The sequence below is a fragment of the Pseudomyrmex gracilis genome, unplaced genomic scaffold (genome assembly GCF_002006095.1).
Source record: "Pseudomyrmex gracilis isolate BER0280 unplaced genomic scaffold, ASM200609v1 scaffold_102, whole genome shotgun sequence".
Classification (NCBI taxonomy): domain Eukaryota; kingdom Metazoa; phylum Arthropoda; class Insecta; order Hymenoptera; family Formicidae; genus Pseudomyrmex; species Pseudomyrmex gracilis.
Window position 1 is genome coordinate 6,557 of NW_018020686.1, and position 22,803 is coordinate 29,359.

Sequence of the window (22,803 nt, forward strand, 5' to 3'; positions counted from 1 at the left end):
TGTGAATGTGTACAGTTATGTGAAAAGTATATTATATATATATATATATATAACGTAATTATTTACATATGATACTAAAAAAAAAAAAAAAAAACTAGCATTATGTAAAACTTAAAATTAGGCATATAACTGAACACACAGGAAGGATATGCATACATAGGATATATTAGTAGGTTAAAAACGAGAACAAGAAAAAAAAAATAAAAGAGAACACTGATCGCAGATCGGATTATTTCGAGGAAACAAAAAAAAAAAAAAAAGCAAAGAAACGTTTTACGCTCGCGCTCGTTTGTTTTGTATACGTTACCGTGACATTATCTCGATAAATTTAGCACCCCCGATAATAAGTTCTCTCTCTCTCCGCTATAAAATAAATAAATAGTTCAAGTTCGATTAGGGTGTGTGATTGCTCTCTTTCCCCCGCTCACGCCGCTTCTGGCGACGCGCCGAAAGAGAGCGCGTATTTTTAGTCGTAATTATACGTTCTCTCTCTTGTGATTTTAAATAATCGCTGTTAACAACGCGGAGAAGGGGGGGGAGTGCGACTGTTGCGTTAATTTTTTTCGGAATCGGAAATCATCGCACGCATTTCCGAGATTAAATTAAACGGCAACAGCCGCGTCCCTCTTCGTTATTTCGTAAAGTTTAAATCGGCTTGTTCCCAATTTGTGAGCAATCGGTAGTGCTGTGCATCAAATCGACGTAATTGTTGTTTCTTCTCTCATTTTTGAATTGTCGAAAAAAAAAACGACGTCTTTTTCTGATATATATAGTTTGCAAATTCTTCACAGAAACGCGATGTTCCGTGCGATTCGCATCTGTTAAATGTTATGTGTGTAATATCGAGTTCTTTTTATAAAAACCCTTACATTCTCTCTTCTCTGTGTGGAAACGTTTTTTTTACCTACCTTGTCTCTCTATCTCTCTCTCTCTTTCACACCATCCTCCCTCCCGAAAGGGTATGCGCGCAAACAACAGAGACCAAGGTATTTCGTCTCGATCGATTTTTTTGTTACTCAAATGTGACAATTTTTTTTATTACGTACGTTTTTTTTCTATATGATAGAGTCGAACTTCTCTGCTGTCATTACTCCCTATCGTCGGTAATTTTGCGTTTGTCATTCTTTTATCCCGCGCTGTTACCCGCACGCGCGTTCGCCGCGCGCAAATAAAATCACACGCGTGTCTCTGCGCAAGCGCCAACGGACGCCATGTTGCTGAAGAGAAGGTTGCTGACGCTAGAGAGCGCCTCTCTCCCTGAGAATGTTTTCGGTGAGTTATGACAACAGGGAAAAATTTGACTGTGTAATATATAATATTTCATTTCAACAAACCTTTCTCGGAAAAATATATTTATCAAATATCATAACTTAATTATTATATAAAATTGTTGTACTTGATTATCGTACATTTGCTTTAGAGTATTACATATTACATATATATATATATATATAGTCGCACTAAGTAAACACTCAGTAAACACACAATCCGGGAAGCTTTTTGACAAATAAGTAGATTTATTTTGAAGAATGTCAATGGCACTGGAAAAACGAAAAGTCACCGCGATATGAAAATCTCAATACACATATATACAAACAGCTCCGAATAAAATATTATTATATATAGATTATTATATTATTGTGTATAAAAAAATAAGAGAAACACTTCGGAGAATTGTTACCTTAAGGTTTGCATTCCTGGTGATAAGGCTCCAAAGTGCGAAAGTCTCTCCAAGTCGGTGGGAACGCACCGTGCAAATACAAACCGCAGCGTTTGCACGGCTCGTTGAATAATTTAATGTAACTGTGAAGCCACGTCTGAAGACAAAAAAAAAACAAAGATCACAATAACATCCATATATACAAAAAGCTTTTGATTTGCAACAAGAACAATTCAAAATCTCCATTAAATTCAAAAATTGGTGTGTTTATCTCAACAAATATAAATAATAATTAATCAATTAAAATGTAAATAATTATTAATATAAAAAATCATATAAATAATAATTATTATACAAGTAATTATATTCATTATTTTATAAATCATTTATTAATTATATTACCACAAACGATCGGACTGCCAATTCGGGTAATGTGGGCGAATAGAAATGCAGCATGGCAGAGTGAGCGTTTTCCGTTAATTTCCGGAAGACCTTATGTCTGGAGTCGGTCCAGAGATCCATCGTTTCGCCGTAACCCTTTATCACCACTCGCTCAATCATCAATCCCTTGAATGCCATTACCGCCTTCAAAACGTGACCCAATGTGACGTGTAACACCACATTTGATGCAAATGGACGAGTTACGGTTATTGTCATATCGGTAAATAATCGATCAAATTGCGTTATCATAGCATCGACTTGTCTGTTAAAAAAAAAAAAAAAAAAACAAGTAAAATCATATTGAATCAAAAATTGAATGTACTTTATATTCTACAAGAATAAAATCGTTTTATCCGGCAGATCAACTTACGGTTGAGGTACATTGTGATAACTGGGTTGATACCTTCCCCTTTTTGATCTACTTGAGCTTGAGTAAGACCTCTTCAGTGAATTTTGCCCGAGCAACGTCTGAGCGACTAAGCTGTATTCGTGAACCTTATCTGTCCATTTGTAAGTGTTGACCAATGTACTGTAAAGTGCCTGTCTTTCCTGCGTTGTTTCTTGACTGAGATATGTTGTACTGGCTAAGTTAAACGGTCCAGGTGGAGGATTTAAAGCATTTATCGCCTGCTCTACATCTCTGTTTTTATCAAAAAACAACAATAATCACATTTTATGACAAATATAATATGCGGTAATAAAATAAATTATTTATTATAATAAAAATAGTTTTTAATAATTTATTTCACAATAATTATCTTATTAAGAATAATTATGTTACTTATAGATAACAAAAAAATACAGATTTAAAACTCTCATCAACATCAAAATTACCTCAAGTTAACATTTACAGTGGTCAACAGTTCCTGCAACTCCAATAAATATTTGGATTCTTTGTTCTCCTCTCCGTGTTCTGCGCGCAAACCATTTGCGAGAGATTCAAACACTTGTCCGACGTTGGAGCGAAGTACTTTAATGGACGATAATGCCGTTTGCAACTGTTCCATTTTGTATCTACAGAAATATTGATCTTTTTTTTTTTTTCACAGAGAATGTATAAAGTATACAACAATATTCTTTAGCCGTGTGAAATCATAAGCGTGAATATTTAATGTGCAATTTAATGAAATTTAATTAAACTGTAAACAAATCAAAAATAACAACTCAAGTATATTCAAATATATTCAGTTTTTAAACATTATGGTATCTTTGATTTGAAACGCCTTTTGACGCACACTTTTCGCTCTGTTCTTTCTTTGTAAGTTCACTTACTGAAGAAGTTTTAACACCGGATTTTCAGTCTTCATACTTTCTAGCATTTAATCCAACATTAGAGATCACGTTGTAGCGAACAGTGGACGAGTCCCGTTATTTATCGTTATTGATATTGCAAATCTCTGAAGATCTGTAGTTCACGCGACACATGTGCCACACAGCTTGTGTGAATTCGCCTACAGTGAATTTCGGAAAAACTCAACCAACGTGTTCCTCCTCCCTAACCTTTACAATCCGCGAAGATGCGTCACTCACGTTCGATGGACTTTTTTTGTATACGTTCAATTGTACACATCGCCGCTAAAATTACTTAAAATTTTTAATTCTAAAATAGCAATTCGAACTAAAAAACAAGCGTCGGCTCGAACGCCAAGATTAACGAAAAAACAACTCTCGCCTCGTCGGAGTCTCTCCAATTCCACTCTCGGTTCCGTTCCCGTGTGTGTACATTCGTGAATTGTTTCAATTCGAACCGCCGTCAGATGGCGGTGCGATCGTCATTTGCGCCTCCCTCTTGCGTTTAGCGCCAAAATTGCGCCGAATACGATTGCACGCACGTTTCCTTTGTGCAATATGAAAACTCACGTGAGGAACGCTCGAAGGATATTCCGATGTATATTTGCCACGTGAGTACAAGAATCTGACAGGTGCGTTTGGTTGCACGTATCATTTAATCGGCGTTTAAGAGTCAGACCGACGTTCGCAATCTGTCTTTCGTTCTTCCCTTGTCAAATGTTTCACGTGGTATCGTCGTCGGTGCGGTGGCGCGCAAATTATAACCTCCGTTTTACGCGTTAGACATTCACGTGGAACAACAAAGTGTTTAAACAAATTGAACCGACGAACCAAATGCAAACATGGACACTAAGGCGAGGTTCAGTGATCGCAACGCAAAAAAAAATTTATCGACGTCTGACAACGCCGACTACGAGTCCGACGAACTGTTCTCAGGTAATCGTACATGTGTATCTCGCAAATAAAACACACACAGAAACACACGCGATAGTGTGTGACGAGATAGTTTATTTACACGCATGAATTTTTTAGACGACGAACAAAAGAGAGAAATTCAATGTCAGTCCGAGAACTCCCAGGATGTCAAAGTTCCAAGCCTGTCTGAAACACCTTCGATGTTGTTATCTAATAGTTACTGCGCAGTGTAAGATATATTTTTTTTATTTCGGTAAAAGTTTAAATTTGTTGTTACCTATGTCATGTTCGGTTTGAATTTTGTTTTGCACGTTGCGATAGATCTTAGACGTTCGATTGATGTATCATATATAAGTGTGTGTTTACTGCTGTGATGTGTTTTTGAAGCAAGATATAATTTTAATTGTATTTTCATGTATTATTTATTATAACAGAACACATAACGCTACAGTTCCGTCAACACCGTTGAGTTTGTTACCGTTTTTGAATAAAATAAACGAACAATGGACTAGCGACTTAGAAACACCCCAGGCTCAGTCTCATGACATCTCATCGACAAGTGCAACAAAAGTACCAGTAATACTAATCTTTTTGTTTTTTTTTTTTAATTATGTTGAACGTACTGATTCAGCTGTGTCAGATATTACAGTGTTTTTTTTGTCATTAATATTTCAGACACAAGAAACACCTAAGCTTGAACAATGTACATCTGAAGTTTCGGACAAAGAAATTGATGTAGATGACATTACTTCTGCATCTCCTGTCATTGTCTCCAAAGCAATGAGAAGACGTCCTAAACGTCGTATATTTAGATCCTCTCTGTCTATAGATCCACAGTTTGAGACCAGTAATGAAGATGTTACAGCAAATGCGAATATAGAAATATCTGTCAATTCTGAAAGCCTTGATTCTGTGATACAGCATGACGCTACATGTGTGATATCAGTTGTACCTGATGGTAATGTTTTTAAAGATTGCGAATCTGATATTCTTAACAAAACTCAAGACAATTCTAACGACAAGGAATCAGAGAATCTCATCATGAATACCTCCAATTCCTCAACACAGGAGTTTTTCAAAAATGCCTCTTTCAGTAAAATAGATGAGCTATGCTCTGACAATTTTGATAAGCAAGCAGCAACTGGATCCACTATCCAATATAATCAGAAAGACGCTGTCGAGAATATCGAGAAGAAAAGTGACGCCGAAGAAAATATAAATATAGATTTTTCGAGTGCTCGCGGTACCTTATGTAAAATCTCAAAGCAAGCAGCACTCAAAGCGAAGAGACTGTTTGCAGATGTCTTTGATGCAGATGAAATGCAGGATTATGAATCATTTGCTAAGAAAAGTTTTATTGAACAGAAACACGAACATTCGCGTTCTCTCGCAAACAATTCTCCAGTTAATGTTACAACAAAAGAGACGCAAGCCACGTCTACAGAGCAAGTTAATCAATTTGAAACCAAACACAACATAAAACTTCCAAGTATCCAACGCGATTTTCAAATTGCTTGCGGTTCGTCCATGAAGATTTCAGAATCATCATTTTCCAAAACGAAAACATTATTTGCAGAACGGTTAAATGATATTTCTGACAAAGATACTTTTGATTTAGAAGAGCTACCTGAAGAAAACGCATCACCAGCGAAACAATTAAATGAGTCTAAAAACAAGCAAGATGTAAAACTTCCGAGTGTTCATTGCGGTTTTCAGACCGCTCGTGGTTCGTCTATCAATATTTTAGAATCATCATTATCCAGAGCAAAAACATTATTCGCAGAACAGTTAAATGATATTTCTGAGAAAAACATTTTTGGACGAAAACTACCCGAGGAAAAAACATTGCTTGAGGAACAATTAAATGATCAGTCTAAAAACAAGCAAGAAACAAAATCTCCGAATGTTCAATGTGGTTTTCAGACTGTTCGCGACACATCCACAAAGATCTCGCGGTCATTGTCCAAAACAAAAACATCGTTTGAGAAACTATTCGATGACGTTGTTTCTGATAAAGAAAATTTCGAACAGAAACTGTCTGAAGAAACAGCGTTGTTCGCAGAAGAACTAAATGATGAGTCCAAAATCGAACAAGAAATGGAACTTCCGAGTGTTCAGTGCGGTTTTCAGACTGCTCGTGGTTCGTCTATAAAGATTTCAGAATCGTCAATCTCCAAAGCAAAAGCATTATTTGCGGAACAATTAAATACTTTTGAAAAAGACATTTTTGGACAAGAGCTACCTGAAGAAAAAGCATCGCTAGCGAAACAATTAAATATTCAGTCTAAAAACAAGCAAGATGTAAACCTTCCGAGTGTTCAGTGCGGTTTTCAGACCGCTCGTGGTTCGTCTATAAATATCTTTGAATCATCATTGTCCAAAGCAAAAACACTATTTGCAGAACAGTTAAATAATATTTCCGATAAAGACACTTTTGGACAAGAGCAACCTGAAGAAAAATCATCGCTAGCGGAAGAAGTAAATATTCAATCTAAAAACAAGCAAGATGTAAAACTTCCGAGTGTTCAGTGCGGTTTTCAGACCGCTCGTGGTTCGTCTATAAATATCTTTGAATCATCATTGTCCAAAGCAAAAACACTATTTGCAGAACAGTTAAATAATATTTCCGATAAAGACACTTTTGGACAAGAGCAACCTGAAGAAAGAGCATCGCTAGCGAAACAAATAAATATTCAGACTAAAAACAAGCAAGATGTAAAACTTCCGAGTGTTCAGTGCGGTTTTCAGACCGCTCGTGGTTCGTCTATAAATATCTTTGAATCATCATTATCCAAAGCAAAAGCATTTTTTGCAGAACAATTAAATACTTTTGATAAAGACACTTTTGATTTAGAAGAGCTACCTGAAGAAAAATCATCGCTAGCGGAAGAAGTAAATATTCAATCTAAAAACAAGCAAGATGTAAAACTCTCGAGTGTTCAGTGCGGTTTTCAGACCGCTCGTGGTTCGTCTATAAATATTTTAGAATCATCATTATCCAAAGCAAAAACACTATTTGCGGAACAGTTAAATAATATATTCGATAAAGACACTTTTGGACAAGAGCAACCCGAAGAAAGAGCATCGTTCGCGGAACAATTAAACGATCAGTCTAAAAACAAGCAAGGCGTAAAACTTTCGAGTGTTCAGTGCGGTTTTCAGACTGTTCGCGATACATCCACAAAGATCTCGCGGTCCTTGTCCAAAGCGAAAGCGTCGGTTGAGGAACAATTCGATGACGTTTCTGATAAAGAAAATTTCGAACAAGAACTGTCTGAAGAAACAGCGTTGTTTGCGGAAGAATTAAATGATGAGTTCAAAATCAAACAAGAGACGAAGGAACTTCCGAATGTTCAATGCGGTTTTCAAACTGCTCGCGGCGCATCCGTGAAGATATCGCAGTCGGCGTTGTCCAAAGCGCAAGCGTTATTCAATAATGATTTAAATTACGCCGTATCAAAATCGGTCAGTGCGGAAAACAACAATCATTTTCCTATCAAAGAATTTAATCGAGAAGAAGAAGCAGACAGCGGGCGTGGAAGTGCAATGTCTAATTATTCTGCGCAAACGTTGCCCAAAGCGAAGATAACGTTCGCGAAACGACTGACCAGTCCACTGGAATCGGTTGTCACAAAGCGAAACAACGTTATCGATAAAATAGGAAACAGTCAGTTTGCGGAACTGTCGAGTGTTGGACGTGAAATTCAGACCGCTCGCGATACATCCGTCAAGATTCCAAGACGAGTTTTGTACAGACCGAAAACCTTGTTGGCGAATCGATTAGACTATTCGTCGGAAGTGAACGTTCGAGAAAATATCGATCTTGAAGACGATGCGAAACGATGTGATTCAACAACAAGCGGAATTCAACAGGTGCTGATCAACGTTCCGCCGAGAGAACGAGCACGTCTGGACGATTGTTCGGCGGATGAGAACAGTCCCGACTTGATGTACGCGTCTTGGCTGCAGAAACGCAAATCGAGCGATCCCGCCTCGTCCAATTCGGACGAGAACACACCGCTCGGTGCTAGAAACCGCGAGTTCAAGAGACACGAGTCGAAGAAAGCTCGGCTCAGCAACGAGCTTCAAGCGAGAAAATTATTTCCAGACGATGCAAACGCGGACGAAAACCCGAACGAAAACAAGCAATTGAGTTTTGTCGCGAGATCCGGCTCGGAAACGCCCAAACAAGATGTCGCGGAACCGAACGAATCTGAAGCAGCGGGCAGTCCGGTTATAGGAACGAAAAAAACCGTTTGCAGGAAGCGGAGAAGTTTCGAACATCGCGGGGAGAAGAAAAGTGGATCGCAAGAGAATGCGAACGAAGCGCCGATACGAGAGAACGTGTCGGAAAACGCGTCTCGCGAAAGAAACGACGATTTGAACGAATTGGAAGACGCGAAGAAGACGGGAGATTTCGCGCCGGGACAAAATGCGAAGACCGAAAACGTTGAATCGATCGAATACGACGACACTCAGTTAATGATGAACTTCGTCGATCAATCGGTAAAGATTCTGCAGGATCGTCTGGCGGCCACGTTGGAACAAGAGAGCGTAATCACCGCGAAAAGAAGACACGGATGCAAGCAGTCGGTGGGTCATCTGTATCGTTACAAGGAGGCGAACGCCAAGGCCCGTTTGTCGCTGAAAGATATCGGTAACGGCGCGCCGCCCGTGCCGCTCACCTCACGGGAGCTGATCGAACGGCGCGTACCACCGAATGTTCTGACGATCACGTCCGCGACCGCCGCGTCGTACAAATTTCAATGCTCCGATTTTTACGGAAGCGACGTGGCGCGGAGCAACGTGCGCGGGATCGAGATGGGGGACGGCGCGCGTCTGATCATGGATGAGAACGGGTACGTGGGAATTTGGGAATTTCAGCGCTGCTTCCTAGCGAGCACGGGTGTAGATCCGAATCTCGTTCCCGCGCGCTGGATCGAGAATCACTACCGTTGGATCGTTTGGAAATTGGCGTCTATGGACAGGATGAAATTCGGATCGGCCGAATTGCCCAGGTACGGATTTTCTGTCTCAGAGAATTGAGAAACAAACACACAGAGAACTAAATTTAAAATCGATCCTTTTACAGTTTGAACAAAAAAAAAAAAAGTAACTGATTGTCGGATAATTAATTGATTTAAATAATAGAATGTAATTCCTCCGTCAGATCGTTAACACCTTCGCACGTAATGACGCAACTGAAGTATCGCTACGATCGGGAGATCGATCGGTCCCAGCGACCGGCTCTGAGACGTATCTTGGAAAAGGACGACGTCGCGTCGAAGAGAATGATTCTATGCGTATCGTCTGTAATTGAAGTAATTAAAAAAAAAAGAAAAAAAAACACATCGAGTTTCTCTCAGTATTCGAAAATATTCTTCAAATCACGCCGAGATTTTTCTCACGTTCTAATTTGCAGAACGACAATGCGAGTTCGACAGCGGAAACGAGTCCTCCTAAAAGCGCGGCGAAATGGAAGATAGAACTGACGGACGGCTGGTACGGCGTGGCTGCTTGCGTCGACGTCGGCATGGTGAAGAATCTGTTGACCGGTAAAGTGAAAGAGGGCACTAAGCTGGTGATGTCCGGCGCGGAGTTGTTGAACTGCGATCAAGGTTGTTATCCACTGGAGGTAGGCGTAAATTTATTTATGTTTTTTTTTTAATCGCAAATCGGATTAGACCGGCGAGAGAGATCTTGTCTTTGATTTTTCTCTTTGAAATTTCTGTCGCCCAGGTAACCGCAGACGTGTGTCTGAAATTGCACACGAACTCAACCAGGCGCGCACGATGGCACGCGAAATTGGGATACACGCCGCGTTCGGGACCGATACCCATCAGATTGCGTAACGTGTGTCCGAACGGCGGCCTAATCGGCAAGATGACGGTTCTCGTCGCCAGAGTGTATCCGATGTTATATCACGAGAGAACCGCGTCCGGAGATTCGGGTAAGATAATTCTTTTTGTTCTATTCTTGCTCGGAGTTAGAGTAGAGAATTGCCACGAAACTCGAAGTTGTAATTTTACGTTCTGTCTCTAAATTCTTTGCGCCCCGATTTTCCGCGATAGTTGTAAGAAACGCTAAATGCGAGGAGAAAGCGCAGAGCAAGTACGAGCAGCAATGTTGGTCCGACATAGAGAAGTTTTACGCCAAAGCGGAGAAGGACTTTCAGGATAAAGTTCCTTCCGACGAGATCGACGGCATGACAATTCAGTTGAATGAAGATTACGAGAATTTGTCATCGGAGGTACGCACACGCGGTTTAATTTTTTTCTTTTTTTTTTTAATTCTCAACGTGTCGCGACGTGTAATTACTATGTCGTAATTAGGATTTCGTCTCCGAACAACGACATAACGAACTGATGCAGGAATTGCGTCAGAAGGAGGAGAGATTCAAGCAGCAATTACAGTCGAAGTTGCGTCAGAGCTTACCGGGTCCGCGTCAGGTCTCGCCGTTGCTAAAAGTTCGCGTGTGCGACGACAACGCGAACGCTATTCTCTCGATTTGGCTGCCGAGCGAGGAGATCGTCGACACCGTCAAGGAAGGCGCCTGCGTCTCGCTCCGCAACGTCGTGGCTTCCGGCAAGAGGTATGTTATAATATATTTCTCACAAAAGAGAATTGCGCGTAACTGTATCGCGCGACGTAATGTTGGATTTTAACGAATATATATACATATATACACATGTATAATATGTGACATTGTGTTGGACATACACAGAGGAAGCGAGCTGCAACTCACCGCGGGCCGCTGCGCAATTTTCAAACCGGACAAGAGGAGCGACATGTCCCATCCCCCCAGAACGTACACGCCGCTCCGCGAAATAACGAGTTCCGAATTTGCGCCGCCCTACGGGGAATTCGACACGATCGGTTTTGTCTGTTCGGTTGGTCCCGCGCCTTACGTAAGTGTTCGTTCGTTCGTTTTTTTTTTTTTTTTCCAGCTTTCCTGGCGATCTTCAATCCGAGTGTCACAAAAAAAAAAAAAAAAATAAGTATAAGGCGCGACATACTTTGTTTTTGTGAAGGACGCGAAGTTGTTGAACGAAGCAGAAAAGTTAGATCTTAAAAATTTCACGAAATAACATCTCACATATTGATTCTCTCTTGTTTGTGTACCGACGATTTCTCGATGTCGAACGGATGTGTGTTGTAGGGCATGAAAGACTTCGAGGTTGCGCATATAGCGTATCCGAATTCTCCCTCGAGCAACGACACTTCGTATCTCTCGATATTGTTCTGGCAAGGAATATCCAACTACGGCTACACGGAAATTCTCATCGTCGGATCTGTCGTGGCGTGCGCGAACTTGGAATGGCGCAGAGCAAGTTCGTGGAATATTCCGGTTGCGTATTGTACGGAGAGAAGTACTTTTACGCGCAATCCACGCCGAAATCATCACTTGTACGAGCCCTTTGAGAATCTACGAGGTCTGATCACGGTATGTCGCGCGTTATATGTTTTTTTATCATTTATAATTTTTGCATTACTTTTCGACTAATTTTTATTATTTTCTACTTTTTTCATTATTTATTTCTACTAATTTTTTTTTTCTTACTTACGCGGAGATAAGTGTTTGTCATATAATTAGTTAATTATTGTTTAACCGTTTTAGTGCCACGCAGCGCGATCGCGCTGTTCGCGTGCTGTAAGAAACTGTATCGCGATGTTCGATCGCGATCGGCAGTTAGCAACGCTCTCGGTTTGGAGTGTACCTTGTCGCGAGTCTGTCAGACTTCCCTCTCGTAATTATTAAAAAATATGAAGCGCGAACGCGCCGCGTGGCATTTTTCGACGAAAAAAAGGAGCAGCGCGACCGCGTCGATCGGCATTACTCGCAGATAAATGAAGGAAGCGCTATCGCGCTTCATGGCACAATCCGACACGGATTTTTAAAAACCCCTGGCACTAAAACGGTTAAGTAATAATTTTACAATTTTTTTTGTTTTTTAATGGGTGGACGTTTGTTATTTTATGTTTTTGGCACGTTAAATTTTGTGTTTAAGAATCCAATTGAATATGCCAAAGAGCGCGCTTCCGAACTTAACGTGGAATTGCAAAAGAAAGCGACACCGACGCGTTACGCATCGAACAAAAACACTCCGATCAAAACGACGTTCAATTCGACGTTAAATTTCGACAAGAAACCGACCGATTCGCCGTTGTTGACGCCGAAACCGGGACTCGGCATCACGTCGAATTACGTGCCGTCGAATTCCACGATTCAAAAACGACTCGAGAAACTTCAGTACTTGGGCGAACCGCCCAAATTGTCACCTCTGGTAATTAGAAACTCCAAGAGGATGTCTCTGCAGTTTCGATCGCCCGTTTGCGTTTCAAACTCGACGGAAAACAACAACAACTCGTCGAGAGCCAGTCAATCCGGAGATCCGAACGCGTCCCAGTGAAAAACAACATAATTGTTGCTTGTGCACTTTGGTTTTAATTACATACAAATATTAATTCAAGTGTAAAAAGTTGTTGATAGTTATTATTAAATACTCGTTAACAATAATAAATTATTTTCTTATTGAAACTGTGTGCTGTGTTTTCTACTCGATCATTCTATCCCGATCAAACTTTCCTTGCGAACGATCCGTGTGAATTTTTGTCTCGTATATTAACAACAAAATTTGCAAATAAATTAAAACCAAATGTATCACGTATCGAAAACGTCGATTCAACGCGAAACGTTTTAACGGAACTCTTGCACACATTTACTCGCCACGGGAGACTCAGAGTACAGAGATCGTAATCTCGAGTCGCGGTTTTATATTCGAATTTCGACGGAATATATCCTTTCAAGGAAAACGGTTCGGATAAATTCCCCAGCTACAAACGAGGTCCAGGTGTTATGTACAGCTGTTGCGCTCGGTCGCAGATGGTCAGAGTTTCATTTTCACCGCGCTTGCATTTTCTCCGATCTGCCGCTGATTAAGAGTTTGAAGATGCGTCCTCGATGCGACCCGATGTGACATCTCTTTCTCGAGTCAATTTTTGTTTTCTCCGTTAAATGTGAAATAAAATTTTCCAAATTTTCGTGACTTTTCAAATTAGATCTTTGCGCGCGTCGCAAGTGCGCGAGAGATATAAAATAAGACGATTTTCTGCTCTCTTCCGTAAGCGACGTCCGATCGAGTCGAGTTGCGGACACCGTCGCTCGATGCGCGCCGCATGCGCACACACAACGAAGACAGGAGAAACCTAGAAAAGGACTGTGCGCGGGCTTTGGCGCTCAGTTTGACACGTACCGGCGTATCGCGCTCCTCGTTTGCGGATCCTTCTCGTTTCTCTTCGTTCACCCGGTTGATGAATGGCGATTTGAAAAAATTGAAAATCGCGCGGGTGAGACAGAGGAGAGAGAGAATTGTGATTTTCGGTTTTTTCGTCTCCCGCGAAAAACGTCAATCCGCGCGGCGATGATGATTCGCGTGTGACTCGAGTTCGCGCACCTGTCAGTGCGTTCGATCGTTGGGGGGTTTGTTTTTTTTCTCTATTTTTGTTCTTTTTTTGTTTTTTGTCTTTCGCGTACTCTCTCGCGCGACGAAGACGACGGCGATGACGACGGAGGCCCCGAAGGTGGAGTTCGCGCTCGGCAGCGAGGTGTCACCGGGTCGCTTCTTCAAGAGCGCGTTCGCGCGTAACTTCATCACCAACGGCCGCGACTGCAAATCCCTGGATTACGAGCTGCTCGACAACGCCGTCGCGAACGAGGATCGCAACAACAACGCGCGCAACAACAACAACTTCATCTCGCTCGTGAATTTCGCGACCCAGAACAAATCGGCGATGAACGGCGGTGACGGCGACGACGATGACGACGACGACGACGACGACGACGACGCCGCCGCCGCCGCCGCCGTCGCTGCGGAGCGAACCGTTCTCTGGGAGCAGCCGAAGCCGAAGGAGGTGAATGCCTTTTGTGCTGTTTTGCAGTATTTTCTTTCACAACGTGCCGGTTCTGTTTCGCTCTTTTAATATCGAGCTAACGGTAACCACGCACGTGAAATATCATCCGGAGATGTGTTGCAATTATTTTTTTTTTTTTTTGTGCGTATACACGAGAAATTCCATCGATGCTAAAAATATTATCCGGTCTATGGATAATTTCACGCGAAGGAATGCACCAGTTCTCATAGTGTATACACATTTCTTTTTGTTTATTTTAGATTTTTTTTTGTTTAATTCAAAGAGAGAGAGAGAGCTAATTTCTAGGTTAAACAATCTTTCGATAAATAAAGAAAATCTTCAATTCAAAATTTGTATTAAATTTTTTCATCAACTTCACAAAATAAAGTAAATAAATTGAACATCTAATTGCTTTACTAAATAAGAATTTATTTAATAAATTAATAAATTGACAAGTTGTTAAATCATTTAAATTGTACAAGTGTATAAAATAAATTTCTTTCGATATATAGTTCGAGAATTTATATTCGCGGTTCTCGGAAAATATCTTGTGTGTACCTTGTTTGTTCGGAATTAATCTCTCTCGTTCTCTCTCTCTCTCTCTCTCTCTCGTATATAACATAAAGCTATATGAAACTGTTTCTACATACCTTCGGTGCTGCTTAGAGGTTTAATATCATGGCTTGTGTGAATTATGACAGCGCGGGATCGTAAGGATTGTGATAGAGATTAACAGCGTTGCGTACGTACTAATACGTTGCCCCAATACACGCGCATACCTATCTAGCCGTGCGCGCGCGTTCCTGTTTTACGGCTAATTACGAAATTAGAAGCAAAGCGCGATGAAATCTCTCGAGCGTTAGAACAAACTCCGCGCTAGAGAGTTTTGCACAACTCCGATTTAAATACAATAAAACAAACGTTGTTCCCCGTTCAGAAAACATTGCCGCGATGGCGTGCGAGATCCGCCATTGTGCCCCGGACACTATTAAAATGTCGAAAGATGAATACGCGCTCGCGCGCGCGCGCGCATAATTCTCTATTTCTCTCTCATTGAAGAATATATATATACTCTCGATACACACAATAACAATGTGTGAAGCGCCGTCAAATAATTCGATGCTTTCTATTTCTTGACAGGCGGCACAGCCGGTTGCGGATGCGAATGAATTGGAGAAACTTCGAAAGGTGAGTTTATTTATGCCTCGTCGGCGCCGCCGCGTTATTATTGCATATTCATCTTCGATATGTCTTTCCGCGCCGCGCACCTAACACGTTACGGTATCTTTCTCTGTTTTCTATTTCGTTCGAAAAAAACGCGCGATCTTAGTCCCCCCAGTATCTACTACTCGAAGCGACTTTGTGTTTCGCGACAATTTATTTTTTTCGCGCAAAAAAGAAAACTCCCCCCGGAAACGTTTTTATCGCTCGTGAGAGAACGACGGTTTTGAATTGACGCGGAATTTTCTCGCTCTTCTCTAAGATAGATCCTTTCGTTTCGATTCTTCTCTTAACGACGAGATAAAAAAAAAAAAGAATAAATAAAAGGCCAGGTGTGTTCCTCTGACCGTGGCGCACTTTACAGCTCGCCATGACGGAGCAAGCCCTTTCATGCACGGCCGCGGTATTATTTATTCTGAAAGTAACAGACCACACGTTTCCGTCGGGCCTTTATTTCGCCGAGCATTCAGCAGACGGTAACTAATCGCTCGAAACCGCGGAATTATCCGGAATCCCGTAGTACACTTTTTTTTTTTTTTTTTATTTGTGTGCGCATCATCTGTAGCATTTACGTAAAGTTGTGTCTACATGCACAAATGCGAGTCTCCTCTCAACGAGTTTGAAAGCGAGCGATATTAATCCTAGAAATTGGCTTTTGTATGATTTTTGTCAAACGCACATCAATTACAAGAAACGTGGAAGTAAAACACACACATATTAAAATTTTTATGTAAATGACTATATCCATGCAAATTAGACATTAATTAGACAAGATACTGGTTAATTTATTTAAAAATAACTTTTATATTAATTATATAATTAATAATACAATAAAAATTAAATTCTCACTGTTTAAATTGATCTTTAACAAAAGTATCTTTTAATTTATAATTTGATGAAATAAATAACATCAATATTATGTAATGTAAAAACTGTAACGTTGTTTTGAAAATTTGAAAAAACTTTGTGCCTGAGGAAGAGTATAAGTCATAAAAAAATGCAATCGTCATATGTTTATTAAATAATTGTGATTTTGATAATATATTTCTCTTCAAGCGATCGCTTAGAATTCCAAATTGTTTAAAATATAAATAAACGTGAAAAATTAATTTAAAAGTTTCTATATATATATATATATATGTTAAAATGAAAATGAAAGTTATTTCGGGCAAATGTAAAGATGTAAAGAAGTAAAATGTAAAAAATGTAAAGTAACCGGAAGCCATCCAAAGCCGAAAGGCAAGGATTAAGTTTAATAAATAAATAATATCTATATATCGTCACTCTCTATGTATAATCCCGTAACTCCAAAACGCAAATTTTAAAAGAGAGCAGTTTAAAAGTTTAAAGCTTCGTATAGTTTCCCTAGTTAAGAGATCTTTCGGTTTTAAATTTTTACCTTACTTATGAATATTTTTTTTTAATATTTGGCGACCATAAAGAACATGACTTTCTACGTGTTACTATGCAATAAACTGAAAATCCCGTATGTGACACTTATGTAATTATACGTAGGGAGTGACGATATATAAATACACCTCTTATTAACAGTTATAAAATATGCTGAAAAAAAGAAACAGACAATGTGTGCGCGGTTAATCTTACTTGTCTAATTGCCGCAGGTGTCGAAAGAACTGTCGACTATTTTTTTTCTTTTCAAGAAATATATGTTAAGCCTCTCTTCGTCATTAAGAACGTTGAGAAATGTTAGGGGGGTTGAGGCACGCGCGCGGCGCCTTGTGCCCACGCACAATTTTTCGCCCACAAAAATCCCGCGCAATAAATGTCGCGCGCGGAACTCAAGTGAGTTGTGTGTTCCTGAAATATCCGTAGGTGGTTTTGTTCGCGTTAGGACCGAACGCACGGCCGTTCGCGTTCGTGGATCGAGTGTAGCATACACATACGAGCGGAAGTCCGCTTCAGCCCCTCCCGTAATTATTATCAATCCGAGGGGACTTGCCTTTGTGGGACCTACCCGAATGTTGTATCCGCTCGCGCGTGTTCGTCGCACGTTTGTCCACGACCGTTGCCAGTGACCGGAGCGGGTTCACGTGACGTCACCATCCTGCTCTTTTTTTCGAGCCCATATCGCACACAAGCCCGCATCACACACCACACACACACACACGCACGCATCACACACCACACACACACACACGCACGCACACAATCAGAGCGCAAGAAAATTATCATCCCCCTCTTTGTTCGGCGCGGTTGACCTGTTGCGTGTGGAATAGAAGATAGAGTGTGTGTGTGTGTTAAAACGACCATGCTTTTATTTGCAACAAATCTGCTCTGTGTTTGCGCAAGATAAGCGTATAATCCTTTTATAGGCGCAATGCGCAAAGAGGACGGGAGATAAAAGTTCTCTCCCGGAAGTGACGACTCGCGCCCGGTGGATTTAAATCGCGGACGTGAAAAAGTGGTCGCGCCGATCGTGGGATCGCGCGAATTTTTATTTAAAAACTTTAAAAGCGCCTATCTCTAGGTGTGAATTCTTCCTCATCGCGCGAACAAGTGATTGAATCTTTCTACGCACACCTGCGCGTTTCACTACGTGAAATGTCTATTTACGGCGAGCAATTAAGTAGTCGCACACACGTTTGCGATCACCTATTATTTGCCCACCCTTACCGAGAAAGAAGAGTGCGCGCGCGCGCGCGCGTTCAAGAACACTTTATTCTCCCGCTTCCATTTGCACACCTGTGTAATGCATACATCACGTTGCGCGACACGCACCGTGATTCCCTTCCGTGATCCCCGCCAACGGTTTCGCACGTTTTACGAGTCATGCGGATAAGAAGATACGATCGGTCGAGAAGAGACTCGTCGTAAAGGGCCGGAAGGGGCCCTTCCCGTCGATTGCGAAATCGCGTCGCGGCAACCGGTTCGGGACAAAGAAACGTAACAACGCAACCCTTTCGCAGAGAGTTTCTCCTTTCATCTGTTTCTCTCTTTTCTCGAATTTATTTTTAACTCTCTCTCTCTCTCTGTCTCTCTCTCTCCCCCAAAAATTTACGAAACACTCATCACGATCGTTCATCTTCCCGCATAGTTTTTGTTTCCAACTTCGCGCTTGGACGTACATATTTTGTATCTCCTCCTTGGGCTAAAAACAACAACCAATCGGCGCACACATTTCGAATGAGAAAAAGACATTTTTTCGCCGCGGTTAATCAAACGCGCGATCGACTAATTAGCCGGGCGAATCGGACACACGCGTGGCGGTATAACGAAACGAGTCCCGTTGCTCGCGCAAGAATCAATCGATTTCCTCGCTTCTTATCATCATCGAAACGCTTACGTACAAACCTGTCGCAATAAATATAAAATATCTGCGTACGCGCGATTGCCAATATAAAAAGCAAATTCCTCGCTATTCTCTCGCTTCGCTGGCAATTTCAAGGCAACCGTTAATTCTTCGCGCGATCACTTTGATCCTTTTTTTTTTTTTTTTTTCCCTCAATATCCGCCTCAATTGCGCGTCGCAGCGATTATAAAAGAGAACACTGTTGTCTACGGATTCTTTTCTTGTCCTTCCGCGTGTTACGGCTATCCGCTCTCGTTGTGTAACATCGTTAAGTTAAATATAGCGCACAAGTTGTTTTTTTTTATTTTATTCTTATAAAAAATACAAGTTTAATAAATTTTTTAAAAGAATGTCGCAACAAAACATAAGCAATATAAGAGAATTGTATTTGTCATCATTCGATCCTTCGTGAACGGACCGTCAAAAATAACGACTACTTGGACCGACTGGGTCTGTGAGACCCGCGCGATTTTAGAATCGATCATCTACGTCGATAAAAAAAAAACAAATTAAAAAAATAAATCTAGTAATTTCGGAGATATAAAGGGCTTAAAAAAAAAAAACTAAGTTTTAGAAACGCCGATGAGCAATTTTTGAAGTGAGAGACCCATGTCTGTCTCTGCGAGGGAGGGTTAAATATCGTGTGGTATGTCAAAATAAAACGCACAAGTGTTTCGCGCGTTACACGAGCAGCTATAGCGAAGTCCATTAGGCAAACTGTGAGACTACACAGCGGTTTTTTGACACAGTAAAGTAGATCAATTAATTTTTTTAGAGAATCCGAGTCTCTCTTAATGGCGCTGTCTATTTTTACGTACTGGCTACTCATCAGCTGCTCGACGAAACTACGTAAACTACGTTAGTTTCGAGGGCAAACCTCTTGATGTCCGCGCGCGGAAATATACGATGTTTACGGCGCGAGAAGTGGGATATTCGTGCGGGCCGAGAAGCTTGGTAAGAAAGGCAGCAGATTAATCTGTCACGCTGGCCGAAATGTTATTTCATTTATAGCGCGCGTCGACGAAAACCCTCGCTTCTTCCTCTTCTTTTTGCGCGCTGTCCGTTCTGGGAACGTCGAAGGGAAGTGTACGCGACACGCGATCGCACGCTTAACTAGCCGATCGAACAAAGATCGCGAAGATACAAAGCAAATCAAAAATACGGTTATAGTTGTCTAAATTTAACATCCGACCTCACGCGGCACAGAGTAGAAGCTTTGCTTTTGAAACACAAGGAAACAACTCAATAGTAAATATAATATTCGCCGTATTATCACCTGATACGTACACGTGTGTGTGTGTGTGTGTGTGTATATATATATATGTTTTTAAAGTATTTGCGCGAGCAAAACTTCTTTTATTTGAATTTGAAAAATCTCGAAAAAGTTTTCCGGAAAAGAGTCTCAATCCTTTGTGGGTCTCCCAGACCCACTCAAAAATTGCGCATCGGCGTCTCCGGTAAAAATTAATTTTTTTTTTTTTAACGATGCTTATTATTTTCGAAACTACTAGATATTTTTTAATTCGTTTTTTTATCGACGCAGAATCGTTCAAAACTTACAAAAACAATTGAAAAATATTTTTTAGATGTTTGATTTAAAAAATGCGTGGGTCTCACAGACCCAGTCAGTCTGACAAGTCGACAATTTTGAGAGTCAATCTCACGAAGAGAGTTAATTTAACTTCTTCGTATCATAAATACGTTCACGTTAGTTCGGTCGTAACCTCGTGGCCCTAAGAATCTCGTCGATGAAAAAAAATGCATGTTCCGTTGTATCGAGGATTTCTCATTGACGAGGAGAGAGAGGATCCACGTGCGCGCGCGCGGAGAAGTTACACTTTCCGCGGTCTCATCGCGAGAGAAGCACCGTTATTCGATATCGCGCTTCGGAGACGTACGGCGCTTTAACCCGGCGCGCGTTGTTCGCCCCGTTCAGTGCTATTTACATAACCCAGTGCGTGTGTTAACGCACGGCGCTCGCGAGAGAACGCAGCATCCCAACGGAGAGTCGGTGCTGCGGACTCGTCCACCTCTCCTTCCTTCTTCCACCTTTTTGCGCCGCGCGCACGCTCTTTCGCTCTTTCTCTTTCTCTCTCTCTGTCTCTCTCTCTCGTCGCCGGTATCATTGCGTGCCGCAATAATAATAAAGCCGAGAGCCACGTGAAATCCGACTCGACGTCGCTCGCGGGCGCGCATCTGGCGGAGGTGGATTGATGTGCGCGTAGCGATAAGCGGTCTCGCGCAATTACACGCCGATGCATTTTCGTCGGCATGCGAGGGCGAGTCATTCTCCTCTCGATCGATCGACTAAAACGTTTCCCTCACGGGCGAGTTAAACGCGCGTAAAAATAAAACCGCGTCGGCGAACGCGCGGCCCGCAATTGACTTTCGCGCGCCTCTCTTCTCGTCAAGTTAATTTCAATTAGCTTCCCCCCTTATTGAAAGATTAGATGAGCTCGAAATTAACGTTGTTAAAGCGCAGCAGTTCCCCTTAATGACTCGCTAAACGTTTGATTCACTTTCTCTCTCTCTCTCTCTCTCTCTCTCTCTCTCTCTCTCTCTGTATTTTGTAGTTGCGACTGGAGTATCTTCATAAACTCTGATGAAATTGATAATAAAGTGACTATGTTTAACGAATATATATCTAACTGTTACAATAAACACGCGCCACTTAAGATCATTCATCCTAAGCATCTGCCTGCGCCCTGGATTACGCCTGAAATTAGGTCCTGCATGAATGAAAGAAATAAGCAGCGCAGAAGGTGGCGAAGGAATAAATCTGACGTTAATTATAATCTCTATAAGAGATTGAGAAACCAGGCTCAAGCCATGGTGCGTGATGCTAAACAGAGTTATTACCTTTCCATTTTTTCAAATAAAAAAGACCCTTCCACCATATGGAAGAACCTTCGTCAGTTAGGCTTGATAAAGTCTAAAACCTCTGATAGGAGCTTGCTTTTCTCCATAAACGAGCTGAACTCCTTCTTTCTTGCTGACTCGAATGAAACTACCGACTTAAGCGATGTTTTTCTTGGCGATGAGTCCTATGAAGACAGCAAATTTTATTGGAGTTATATTGACTTCAACGACATTCGTCACGCCATCCGTGAAGTTAAGTCTGGATCCGCTGGCATGGATGGTTTTTCATTGGACATGATCAGTCGTGCTCTACCTAGTATTACACCTTACATTGCTCATTTATTTAACCACTGTCTACTCCATGGTGTTTTTCCTTCTCAATGGAAATCTGCTATTGTGTGTCCTATTCCTAAGGTAAAACATCCATCTGAACTTAAGCATTATAGGCCGATATCGATTTTGTGTTCTCTTTCCAAAGTTCTTGAACGCCTCGTTGCTCGGCAAATTATTGACTACGTGGAGGCAAATAATCTTCTTGATCCTCTTCAGCATGCGTATAGACGGGACCACTCTACGCAGACTTCACTTATTAGAGTCGTTGACGATATGAGATATGCTGCCGACTTAAGACAGGTTACAGTATCTGTGTTCTTTGATTTCACCAGGGCCTTTGACCGTGTTAACCACCGTACTTTGATCGACAAACTCAGAAAACTAAATTTTTCTTGTACTGTTCTCAGGTGGCTCTGTTCCTATCTCTTCGGTCGGACACAAGTCGTGAAGGATCCTGTGACTGGAGTTTATTCTAATGAGCTGCCCGCTTTGTGTGGCGTCCCTCAGGGTTCCGTTCTCGGCCCTTTGCTCTTCTCTCTTTATGTCTCTGACTTCGGCAAAAACTTATGTTTTTGTAAATATAACTATTATGCGGATGATTTACTTATATATATCCACACTAAGCCATCTCTCCTTCATGAGGCTATAACTAAAATCAATCTTGATATCCGCAATGTAGTCCAGTGGTCGACTGTAAACAATTTGACTTTAAATGCTAGCAAGACTACTGCAATGATTTCTGGTACTAGGAGATATATTGGAAGTTTCGTTCTGGACGGCTTGCCCCGGGTCTTGGTTGAGGGGAGCGAGATGCCGTATAGTGACTCAGTCGTCTATTTAGGTGTTACTATTACTAGTACGC

The 22,803-nt window shown here is 41.3% G+C and overlaps 3 protein-coding genes across 4 annotated transcripts in view; 2 read left to right on the forward strand and 1 right to left on the reverse strand.

Moving 5' to 3' along the window:
- Positions 1-1,318: 1,318 nt before the first annotated feature.
- On the reverse strand, positions 1,319-3,824 carry LOC109855938 (mediator of RNA polymerase II transcription subunit 27). Its single transcript, XM_020430671.1, has 6 exons — positions 3,374-3,824; positions 2,936-3,115; positions 2,472-2,741; positions 2,063-2,363; positions 1,682-1,817; positions 1,319-1,541 (listed from the first exon to the last, which is right to left on the reverse strand). Exons 1-5 carry the CDS (start codon positions 3,418-3,420, stop codon positions 1,683-1,685), a joined length of 933 nt encoding a protein of 310 aa, XP_020286260.1. The 5' UTR covers positions 3,421-3,824; the 3' UTR covers positions 1,319-1,541; position 1,682.
- Positions 3,825-3,929: 105 nt separating this feature from the next.
- Positions 3,930-12,784, forward strand: LOC109855937 (breast cancer type 2 susceptibility protein-like). 2 transcript variants are annotated; one of them, XM_020430669.1, is made up of 13 exons: positions 3,934-4,002; positions 4,175-4,327; positions 4,424-4,535; positions 4,741-4,882; positions 4,982-9,324; positions 9,477-9,627; positions 9,729-9,941; positions 10,046-10,256; positions 10,378-10,556; positions 10,639-10,898; positions 11,031-11,214; positions 11,466-11,750; positions 12,316-12,784. In XM_020430669.1, exons 2-13 carry the CDS (start codon positions 4,234-4,236, stop codon positions 12,715-12,717), a joined length of 6,576 nt encoding a protein of 2,191 aa, XP_020286258.1. In that variant the 5' UTR covers positions 3,934-4,002; positions 4,175-4,233; the 3' UTR covers positions 12,718-12,784. The 2 variants fall into 2 exon arrangements, with proteins under 2 accessions (XP_020286259.1, XP_020286258.1); XM_020430670.1 differs by having other exon boundaries at positions 3,930-4,327; positions 4,741-4,876.
- A 782-nt stretch (positions 12,785-13,566) lies between these two features.
- Positions 13,567-22,803, forward strand: part of LOC109855946 — a 37,481-nt gene continuing 28,244 nt past the window's right edge. Inside the window, exons 1-2 of the mRNA XM_020430685.1 lie at positions 13,567-14,218; positions 15,359-15,406. Coding sequence (XP_020286274.1) covers positions 13,868-14,218; positions 15,359-15,406 — 399 coding nt within the window. The 5' untranslated portion in view covers positions 13,567-13,867. The remainder of the gene's footprint in view (positions 14,219-15,358; positions 15,407-22,803) is intronic.

Excerpts from the sequence above, each read along its gene's own strand:
- LOC109855937 (XM_020430669.1), top strand. The coding sequence starts at position 4,234 with ATGGACACTAAGGCGAGGTTCAGTGATCGCAACGCAAAAAAAAATTTA. Across the intron at positions 4,328-4,423 it reads GTCCGACGAACTGTTCTCAG|ACGACGAACAAAAGAGAGAA; the intron begins GTAATCGTACAT and ends TGAATTTTTTAG. Across the intron at positions 4,536-4,740 it reads TCTAATAGTTACTGCGCAGT|AACACATAACGCTACAGTTC; the intron begins GTAAGATATATT and ends TTATTATAACAG.
- LOC109855938 (XM_020430671.1), bottom strand. The coding sequence starts at position 3,420 with ATGCTAGAAAGTATGAAGACTGAAAATCCGGTGTTAAAACTTCTTCA. Across the intron at positions 2,742-2,935 it reads ACTGTAAATGTTAACTTGAG|AGATGTAGAGCAGGCGATAA; the intron begins GTAATTTTGATG and ends TGATAAAAACAG. Across the intron at positions 1,818-2,062 it reads TGGCAGTCCGATCGTTTGTG|ACGTGGCTTCACAGTTACAT; the intron begins GTAATATAATTA and ends TTTTGTCTTCAG.